At 46.8% G+C, this 10,522-nt stretch overlaps 1 protein-coding gene and 1 long non-coding RNA gene across 4 annotated transcripts in view; one reads left to right on the top strand and one right to left on the bottom strand.

Annotated features, from left to right (window-relative positions):
• Window positions 1-126: 126 nt before the first annotated feature.
• LOC125000694 lies at window positions 127-817 on the top strand. Of its 2 annotated transcripts, none has more exons than XR_007111362.1 (2): window positions 127-169; window positions 338-817. It is a non-coding gene; the product is annotated as an uncharacterized LOC125000694 (long non-coding RNA). The 2 variants fall into 2 exon arrangements; XR_007111361.1 differs by lacking the exon at window positions 127-169 and adding an exon at window positions 229-269.
• Window positions 641-10,522, bottom strand: part of LOC125000629 (kalirin-like) — a 29,534-nt gene continuing 19,652 nt past the window's right edge. For both annotated transcript variants that reach the window (XM_047576186.1, XM_047576187.1), the window contains 18 exons: window positions 8,961-9,122; window positions 8,651-8,867; window positions 6,465-6,515; window positions 6,273-6,376; window positions 5,374-5,505; window positions 5,139-5,252; window positions 4,998-5,068; window positions 4,843-4,909; window positions 4,646-4,749; window positions 4,453-4,522; window positions 4,204-4,290; window positions 4,031-4,123; window positions 3,762-3,812; window positions 3,568-3,645; window positions 3,088-3,273; window positions 2,831-3,002; window positions 2,131-2,276; window positions 641-2,047 (listed from right to left, as the gene is read on the bottom strand). In XM_047576186.1, the coding sequence (XP_047432142.1) occupies window positions 1,862-2,047; window positions 2,131-2,276; window positions 2,831-3,002; window positions 3,088-3,273; window positions 3,568-3,645; window positions 3,762-3,812; window positions 4,031-4,123; window positions 4,204-4,290; window positions 4,453-4,522; window positions 4,646-4,749; window positions 4,843-4,909; window positions 4,998-5,068; window positions 5,139-5,252; window positions 5,374-5,505; window positions 6,273-6,376; window positions 6,465-6,515; window positions 8,651-8,867; window positions 8,961-9,122 (2,091 nt within the window). In that variant the 3' untranslated portion in view covers window positions 641-1,861. The remainder of the gene's footprint in view (window positions 2,048-2,130; window positions 2,277-2,830; window positions 3,003-3,087; window positions 3,274-3,567; window positions 3,646-3,761; window positions 3,813-4,030; window positions 4,124-4,203; window positions 4,291-4,452; window positions 4,523-4,645; window positions 4,750-4,842; window positions 4,910-4,997; window positions 5,069-5,138; window positions 5,253-5,373; window positions 5,506-6,272; window positions 6,377-6,464; window positions 6,516-8,650; window positions 8,868-8,960; window positions 9,123-10,522) is intronic.

Below are 10,522 nucleotides of genomic sequence, written 5' to 3'. Positions count from 1 at the left end.
TAGAGGGACAGGTAGAGAGACAGGTAGAGGGACAGGTAGAGGGACAGGTAGAGAGAGAGACAGGTAGAGGGACAGGTAGAGAGACAGGTAGAGGGACAGGTAGAGGGACAGGTAGAGAGAGAGAGACAGGTAGAGGGACAGGTAGAGAGAGAGACAAGTAGAGGGACAGGTAGAGGGACAGGTAGAGAGCGAGAGACGGATAGAGGGACAAGTAGAGGGACAAGTAGAGGGACAGGTATAGAGAGAGACAGGTAGAGGGACAGGGACAGGTAGAGAGCGAGAGACGGATAGAGGGACAAGTAGAGGGACAAGTAGAGGGACAGGTATAGAGAGACAGGTAGAGGGACAGGTAGAGACGGTCTGAGTAGTTCTGTGTTGCTGCTGAGAGACGGACCGGTTGGACGTCTGGACCGGTTGGACGTCTGTTCTATGTACAGGAGACGAGCAAACGCATCATCAGGATATGAAAATAAAAACGAGCAGAGCTGGACGCCACCAAACGCCTACAAAAATAAATAATAGGTAGAAAACAAAGAGATGTCACCACAAACACAAAGGGGTCGTCATGGCAACGCTGCACCAGGGACACACTCTGTCTCTCGCACACACACACAGATATTAACAAGACAAAAAGGTTTTCTTTTCTTTTTTAGTTTCTCTCTACTGAGGTGAAAAACAGATTCTATTCGTCTTAATTATCACATTAATCTTCATCATCGTCATCATAGCAGTGTGTGTCTGTGTGTGTCTGTGTGTGTCTGTGTGTAGATATATATATATATATATATGTGTGTGTGTATATGTGTGTGTGTGTGTGTGTGTGTGTGAACAGTCTGTTTATACACACTATTAACAAATGCTCAGTTCTGATTGGCCGACGGGTCTTTTTGTTGTTTTTGTTTTTTCTCTCCTCCTCCTCCTTCATGTTTTCTGATGGTCATGTGATGGAGTCATGTGATGGAGTCATGTGACTCCCGCTCGACCCCAGGAAACAGTTTGTGGAGAGTTATGGACGGCTGCGTCTGATTGGACGGTGGGATGGGGAAGGGGGAGGAGCCTAACAGTACCTGCTGCAGGGAGGGCGTGTTCAACATGTGACCAGAGTTCAGGGCCTGAAGTGAGTCAGCGTTGAGTCTCACTTCCTGTCTTCAGTGGGCGTGTCCAATCAGGTGACGCTCTGCTAGCTCTCTGATTGGTCCGTTGAACACCTCCTACCCTTTGTCAACTTCCCTGGTTAGTGTTGTTACAGTTGCCAAGAGTCTTAAGGTAGCGTGGAGCCAAGACGGCTAACGTTAGCAGCCATGCTAACGTTGGTAAACATGTGTTTGGTTAATTCCTTCACACAGGTGTTAGCATTAAAGCTAACAAAACTCAACCGTTTGTCTAACCGCTGAGTCTGTGATGGCGGCTTTCAGTGGGCGTGTCCAATCAGATGAGCCTTAGCTGGCCCTGTGATTGGTCCACTGAGTACCAATGAGAGGGCTCCTGTCCTCTCTGAAGCCCTGACTTCCTTGGTTACTGTTGCTAGGTTAGCATAGCATGATGCCAGGGCGGCTAATGTTAGCAACCCTGCTAATGTTTGTAAACATTGGGAGGAAAAATGACAGTTTTCAAATGATATGTTAACAGTCTGCTGTTAGCTTTAATGCTAACTCCACCTTTAGGGGAGGAGCTCTGTGATTGGTGCTCGGTGGACCAATCAGAGGACGAGGGGTCGGCTCAGCTTTGCACCACGAGGCCAAAGAAAAGAAGAAGAAGAAGAAGAAGAAGAAGAACGCTCCACCCGGTGGTCGGAGGTGTCTTGTGACCGGAGGACGTGGGCGGAGCCTGTGACCCTGTTGGAGGAGTGAACCAGGTCCTGTCAGTGGACGTTGAGGACGCTCCGGGGAACCCAGCCCTCGGCCGCCGGCGAGTCGCTGTTGGCCGGGCGGTAAACCAGACTCTGGCCCTGCTGGTTGGACGCCAGGATCTGGACCTTCTCCCCCCGGAACACGGAGATCTCGTCCTCACGCACGGCCACGAAGTCCTGCAGCACCAGGACCAGCTCCTGGGGGGTCAGAGGTCACCGGTTTGTCAGGACGTTAGCAAAACACAACCACCTGCGTGGAAATAAACGGCGTGGAACCGAACCTGGTCGTCCTGCTCGCTGTCAGCAGGCGCCTGAGGGGCGTGGCCATTGGGAGTGGGAGGGACTGAGGGTGGTCGGCCTGACGACAGAGGGCGGGTCACAGAGATCCCGCCCTCTTTCCTCTGGTACTCAATGGGAGACTGGAGCGCTGTGAAGACATCACATCCTGAGTGGACAACACAAGCTTAATGGACAATTTAGGCGTCTCTGTGTCCACAGCTATTTCTGTGGACGCTTGTCTCTGGGTCGCCTAAAGATGACAATGTTAGCCAGTAAGCTAGCCTACAGAATGTTAGCTGCTAAGTAGCCTAAAGTTTGTTAGCTGCTAAGTAGCCTACAGATTGTTAGCTGCTAAGTAGCCTAAAGATTGTTAGCCGCAAAGTAGCCTTAAGATTGTTAGCTGCTTAGTAGCCTACAGATTGTTAGCTGCTAAGTAGCCTAAAGATTGTTAGCCGCTAAGTAGCCTTAAGATTGTTAGCTACTTAGTAGCCTACAGATTGTTAGCTGCTAAGTAGCCTGCAGATTGTTAGCTGCTAACTAGCCTACAGATTGTTAGCTGCTAAGTAGCCTACAGATTGCTAGCTGCTAAGTAGCCTAAACAAGTTAATATCTATTTTATAACATGCTGTAAAGCATGGAGCTAGCCAATCATTAGCATGCTAAGTGTTAGCATCTTTGGGACGAGCCTTGTGACGTTCTCACCCGACAGGAAGTTGTTCTGGGCGTCCAGCAGGGCGGCGATGGTGTCCACCCAGGTCATCTTGATGCTAGCGGAGGACGCCTGCAGAGTGAAGCGCTCGGCGGAGCCGCGAGACCAAAGCACCAGCTTACAGGGGTCCCCGTCCACGCTGTCCTGCATGGCCAGGTAACTCACCTGCACACAACACCAACACAGCTCAGACCAGCTTCTCACTATGGGTCTATGTGGGCGGCTACCTGGCGCTAGCTAGCATGCTAACCTTGATGCTGTTCTTGAACTGGTAGCCTGGGTTACTGGAGCCTTTGCGCAGCAGTTCACTGAAGATGATGATCTGCTCGAAGAGGAAAACTCTGCGCTCTTTGCTACGGGACAAAACTCCTCCGTCCTGCTCCCAGACACAGAACGTCTCCTGCTGCAGCAGCTTCCCCTGAGACGTCAGCTTCCCCTGGACACAGAGACAGAGACAGAGACACAGAGACAGAGACAGAGACAGAGAGACAGAGAGACAGAGACAGACAAAGACAGAGACACAGAGACAGAGACACAGAGACAGAGACACAGAGACAGAGACACAGAGACAGAGACAGACACAGAGACAGAGACACAGACACAGAGACAGAGACACAGAGACAGAGACACAGACACAGAGACAGAGAGACAGACAGAGACACAGAGACAGAGGTGAAGACGATGGGAACGTCTGGATGTTCTGCAGGTTCTTCAGTGTTGATGCTCTAACCTCGTATCCCTGCAGACGCCCCAGGTTCATCATGTCGTTACAGCGTTTAGGAACCAGAGACATCAGCTCCACCGCTTTCTGTCCACACAGGAGACAGGACGGAGACATCACCATCATCATCACCATCATCATCATCACCATCATCATCATCACCATCATCATCACCATCATCATCACCATCATCATCATCTCACCTCCACCTCCTCCGTATCCAGTCCTGCTTTGGACGTGTACTTGAGGAAATCCTGATGGACACAAACATACAGGACACGATCAGTAACAGGACGAAGCAAGAACTGATCCAAGACCTGATCCAAGAACTGATCCAAGACCTGATCCAAGACCTGAGACCTCACTCAAATCCACAGCTTAGACACAACAGTGTATATGTAATATGTGTGGACAGGTGTGGACATGTGGTGTGTCCAGGTGTGTCCAGGTGTGTCCAGGTGTGGACAGGTACCTTGAGCAGCAGCTGGTACTTGGTGATCCTCTGGATGGGTTTGATCAGGTAGTCACTGATGGACATCCTACAGCTGATCTCATGCTGGATCTCCTGCAGAGAGACGGGGGGGTCAGTTCTCACCAGAGTCCATTCATAAATCGGCCCGTTTAAACATTCTACCTGAACTCTACCTCGAAGAAGCTCTCGTACTCGATGACGATGAACTCTGACCTGGGCTTGTTCTGACAGTAAACCACGTACATGTGCAGCCGCCGCTCCTGCAACCAGAGGTCAGGGGTCACGATAGGGTCAGAGGTCACAGGGTCAGAGGTCACAGGGTCAGAGGTCACAGGGTCATAGGTCACAGGGTCAGAGGGTCACAGGTCACAGGGTCAGAGGTCACAGGTCAGAGGGTCACAGGTCGGGGGCTCAACACTCACGTGTCTGATGAAGAGGTCGGCCAGGAGGTCGTGGTTCTGAACGCAGCGCTCCAACTCCACCAGGAAGAAGCTGCAACACACACACATGTAAACACACACACAGTGATGGTGTGTATTCATGAGTGTGTAGATGTGTGTAGATGTGTGTGTGTGTGTGTGTGTGTGTGTGTGTGTGTGTGTGTGTGTGACGGACTCTCTGTGCCAGTCGTAGATCTGCTGAATGTTCCCAAACACGATCTTGTCTTTTCCTCTCATCTCCTCTGGGATTCCTCTCACCTCCAACCTGGACATGAAGCCCTGACAGTGAACGCAGCACACGGTTAGTTCAGGTGCAGGTCCAGGTCCAGGTCCAGGTCCTGGTCCTGGTCCTGGTTCAGTTCTACGTCTCACCTCTACTATGACTCCCAGGTCCTTGACGTAGTCTTTCTCAGACTGAATCATCTCGTTGACGACGAACCTGCACAAAGATCGAAGCTCATCAACATAGAAACAAATGACAGAAACAGATGTTCCACGTATGAACTGATATAAAGACATGAACTCACATCCGTCCCCTCAGAGCTTTGTTCCTCTGCTCCGTGTCCGACTCGTTGGATCCTTGGTCTGAATCCAGAGCCTGAACACAGAAAACATTTAATCCAGACCCACACAAGCTCCTCAAACCTTCACCGCGTCCCAGACGTTACCTCCGGGTTATTCGGGTCTTTGATGATCTGCATGGGGGGCGGGAGAGGGGTGTGGCTTTCCTCCTCTGGCTCCTCCTCCCCGCCGCTATGCCCCGCCTCCTCCTTCCTGGCCTTCTGCAGGAACCAAACAGAGTCTCCGTTAGTCTCTTTAGGTCTTTAACCCGTTAACTCCTCATTAACTCCTCCTAAACTCCTCCTTAACTCCTCCTTAACTCCTCCTTAACTCTTCGTTTACCGTCTGGGCGTTGCCGCTGAGGGGCGTGGCCAGCTCAGACCTGTTGTCCCGCCTCCTGGTTCTGATTGGAGGTTTCTTCTGTCCGTCAGCTTTGCCCTGACTCAGCCTCCGGACGGGACTGGTCAGCCAGCGCTGAATGAAACAACCAGAGGAAATATTTCATGAAATAAAATAAAATAAAATAAAATATTAAATAATAATATTAAACAAAATAAAATAAAAAATTAAATTAAAAAAAATAAAATATAAAATAAAATATTAAATAATAATATTAAATAAAATAAAATAAAATACAAAAAAAAAATATAAAATAAAATAAAATAAAGAAATACAACAAATGAAATAATCATAATAAAAATATATAAAAACTAAATAATGAATGAATAAAATAAATAAATAATTAAATTTAAATTAAAATTTAAAGAAATTTACAAAATATATATAAAAGAAAAGAATTTTAAAAAATACATTATGATAAATAGTAAAAATAAAATTTTATTCATGACCATTGAAAATATTATATTAATAAAAATAAAATTAATTTGAATAAAATATAAACAAAGTTTTCAGGTCAAACTCCAGAAAATAACAATAATAAAAATAAAAATAATAATAATTATAATAAATACTAATAATAAAATCATAATAATACTAATAATAACAATAATAATAACAACAACAACAATAATAATAATAATAATAATAATAACAATAATAACAGTAATAATAATAATAATAATAATAACAATAATAACAATAAAAATAATAATAATAATAATAAAAATAATAACAATAATAATAATAATAATAATAACAACAATAATAATAATAATAATAAATCTAATAAGCTGATACTGAGATGTGTATTTGTGTATTTAGTCCTGATAGAGGCTCTAGACCTTCAGGGTGTTTCCCGTCCCAGAGCCGCTTCGTTTGGGTCCTGGAGAACCTGCAGCGCCCCCTGGAGGCCCCCCCACTCCATACACCACGGGGGAGACGGCGCCTGGGGGAGGAGCCACAACCAGGGGTGAGTGATGTCATTATTCTGATTCTAATTAACATTATTATTGTTATTAGTGTCAGTGTCTGACCCTGAGAGACGCTCTGGAGACACGAGCCATCGGAGGAGTAGAGACTCGAGTCTGTGGAGACACGTGAGAGACACGTTAGAGACGTTAGAGACACGTTAGAGACACGTTAGAGACACGTTAGAGACACGTTAGAAAAATTAGAGACACGTTAGAGACACGTTAGAAAAATTAGAGACACGTTAGAGACACGTTAGAGACACGTTAGAGACATTAGAGACACGTTAGAGACACGTTAGAGACACGTTAGAGACATTAGAGACAAGTTAGAGACACGTTAGAGACATTAGAGACATTAAAGGACATGTTAGAGACAAGTTAGAGACACATGAGAGACACGTTAGAGACATTAGAGGACATTAGAGACATGTTGGAGACATGTTAGAGACAAGTTAGAGACATTAGAGACACGTTAGAGACACGTTTGAGACACGTTAGAGACAAGTTAGAGACACGTTAGAGACATTAGAGACAAGTTAGAGACACGTTAGAGACACGTTAGAGACAAGTTAGAGACACATTAGAGACAAGTTAGAGACAAGTTAGAGACACGTTAGAGACACGTTAGAGACACGTTAGAGACAAGTTAGAGACATTAGAGACAAGTTAGAGACATTAGAGACACGTTAGAGACAAGTTAGAGACACGTTAGAGACATTAGAGACAAGTTAGAGACACGTTAGAGACACGTTAGAGACATTAGAGACACGTTAGAGACACGTTAGAGACATTAGAGACACGTTAGAGACACGTTTGAGACACGTTAGAGACAAGTTAGAGACACGTTAGAGACACGTTAGAGACATTAGAGACACGTTAGAGACACGTTAGAGACACGTTAGAGACATTAGAGACAAGTTAGAGACACGTTAGAGACAAGTTAGAGACACGTTAGAGACATTAGAGACACGTTAGAGACACGTTAGAGACATTAGAGATGTGTTAGAGACATATTAGAGGACATTAGAGACATGGTAGAGACATATTAGAGACATATTAGAGACATTAGAGGACATTAGAGGACATTAGAGACGTCGTAGAGACATTAGAGACATGATAGAGACATTAGAGGACATTAGAGACATGTTAGAGACATGATAGAGACATTAGAGGACATTAGAGACGTGGTAGAGACATTAGAGACATATTAGAGACATGATAGAGACATGATAGAGACATTAGAGGACATTAGAGACATGTTAGAGACATATTAGAGACATTAGAGATGTGGTAGAGACATTAGAGACATGATAGAGACATTAGAGGACATTAGAGACATATTAGAGACATGATAGAGACATTAGAGGACATTAGAGACATATTAGAGACATGATAGAGACATTAGAGGACATTAGAGACATGTTAGAGACATTAGAGATGTGGTAGAGACATTAGAGACATATTAGAGACATGATAGAGACATTAGAGGACATTAGAGGACATTAGGGACGTGGCAGAGACATTAGAGATGTGTTAGAGACGTGTTAGAGGACATTAGAGACATATTAGAGACATTAGAGGACATTAGAGACATATTAGAGACATTAGAGACATGATAGAGACATTAGAGACGTGGTAGAGACATTAGAGACATATTAGAGACATTACAGGACATTAGAGGACATTAGAGACGTGATAGAGACATGTTAGAGACATATTAGAGACATTAGAGACGTGGTAGAGACATTACAGGACATTAGAGACATATTAGAGACATTAGAGACGTGGTAGAGACATTACAGGACATTAGAGACATATTAGAGACATTAGAGACATGTTAGAGACATATTAGAGGACATTAGAGACGTTAGAGACGTGTTAGAGGACGTGTTAGAGGACGTGTTAGAGGACAGACTCGTACCAACACACTAACGAGGGGGCGTGGCCTCACAGCTGATAACCTGGACATTCATTAACCAGCTCTAATGTCCCCTCTCTCACCTCGCTCGTCCTGTCCCTCTCTCTCCCTCCGTCCCCAGAGTCCAGAGCAGTCCCAGCATGCACCTCTTCCTCGCCGCCCGTCCATTTACAAATAAGCCGCAGCAACGAAGCCACGACGACGTTTGTTCTGACCAGGACTCAAAGGTCGGCCGGGGGCGGGGCTTAGCTCAGGCTGGGGGCGTGGCCTACAGGTGTTCATGTTTAACCCTCTTAGTCCCAGAATAATTAATCATAAGTGAAATACTCACCCCTCCCGCTGACCGTGGAGGAGGACGAGGACGAGGAGGACGAGGAGGTGGTGGTGGTGGTGGTGGAGGAGGAGTTGCAGGAGGAGGAGGAGGTGGTGGTGCAGGTGGAGGAGGAGGAGGTGCTGGAGGAGGTGGTGGAGGCCGGGGCCAGTCCCTCCATGTCGGCTGCACTGTGGGAGTGCGACAGGCAGAGGGCGCTCATGGGCAGGAGCCCCTCCTGCAGGAGGAGGAGGAGGAGACACAGGCTTTAGGAGGAGGAGGAGGAGGAGGCAGAGGAGGAGGAGGAGCAGGAGGAGGCGTCCTGGTTTACCTGGGGGGGCGTCTGGTCCGTGGTCCTCACTAAGCACCAGCCCGTCCTCTCGGCCGAACGCTCCACCAGCTCCACGGTTTGACCACAGCGCACGCTCAGCTCCCCCGGCCCCCCCGCCGCCACGTCCAGCAACACGACCACTAGCTCGCAGCCGCCGGACAGCTGCAACGCAACCGCAACACAACGTTACACAACATTACACAGCAACACAACAACAACCACAACATTACACAACAACGGCAACACAACGTTACACAACAACAACAACAACGTTACACAACATTACACAGCAACACAACCACTAGCTCGCAGCCGCCGGACAGCTGCAACGCAACCGCAACACAACAACATTATACAACATTACACAACAACACAACAACAACCACAACATTACACAGCAACACGACCACTAGCTCGCAGCCGCCGGACAGCTGCAACGCAACCGCAACACAACGTCATTACACAACCGCAACACAACGTTACACAACAACAACAACAGCAACACGACCACTAGCTCGCAGCCGCCGGACAGCTGCAACGCAACCGCAACACAACAACATTACACAACGGCAACACAACGTTACACAACATTAAACAACAACACAACGTTACACAACAACAACAACACGACCACTAGCTCGCAGCCGCCGGACAGCTGCAACGCAACCGCAACACAACATCATTACACAACGGCAACACAACATTACACAGCAACACAACCACTAGCTCGCAGCCGCCGGACAGCTGCAACGCAACCGCAACACAACAACATTATACAACATTACACAACAACAACACAACGTTACACAACAACACAACCACAACAACACAACGTTACACAACACAACGTTACACAACATTACACAGCAACAGCAACACGACCACTAGCTCGCAGCCGCCGGACAGCTGCAACGCAACGGCAACACAACATCATTACACAACGGCAACACAACATTACACAGCAACACGACCACTAGCTCGCAGCCGCCGGACAGCTGCAACGCAACCGCAACACAACAACATTATACAACATTACACAACAACAACACAACGTTACACAACAACACAACCACAACAACACAACGTTACACAACACAACGTTACACAACATTACACAGCAACACAACCACTAGCTCGCAGCCGCCGGACAGCTGCAACGCAACCGCAACACAACGTTACACAACGTTACACAACATTACACAGCAACACAACCACTAGCTCGCAGCCGCCGGACAGCTGCAACGCAACCGCAACACAACGTTACACAACACAACGTTACACAACGTTACACAACACAACGTTACACAACATTACACAGCAACAGCAACACGACCACTAGCTCGCAGCCGCCGGACAGCTGCAACGCAACCGCAACACAACATCATTACACAACGGCAACACAACGTTACACAACATTAAACAACAACACAACAACACAACAACAACACAACATTACACAACAACAACAACATTACACAACAACACAACGGCAACACAACGTTACACAACAACAACAACAACGTTACACAACATTACACAGCAACGCAACCGCAACACAACGT

This window comes from Mugil cephalus, chromosome 23 (assembly GCF_022458985.1).
Source record: "Mugil cephalus isolate CIBA_MC_2020 chromosome 23, CIBA_Mcephalus_1.1, whole genome shotgun sequence".
Classification (NCBI taxonomy): Eukaryota; Metazoa; Chordata; class Actinopteri; order Mugiliformes; family Mugilidae; genus Mugil; species Mugil cephalus.
The sequence above is the reverse complement of the archived record's forward strand: the minus strand, read 5'-3'. Positions and strand labels throughout refer to the sequence as shown.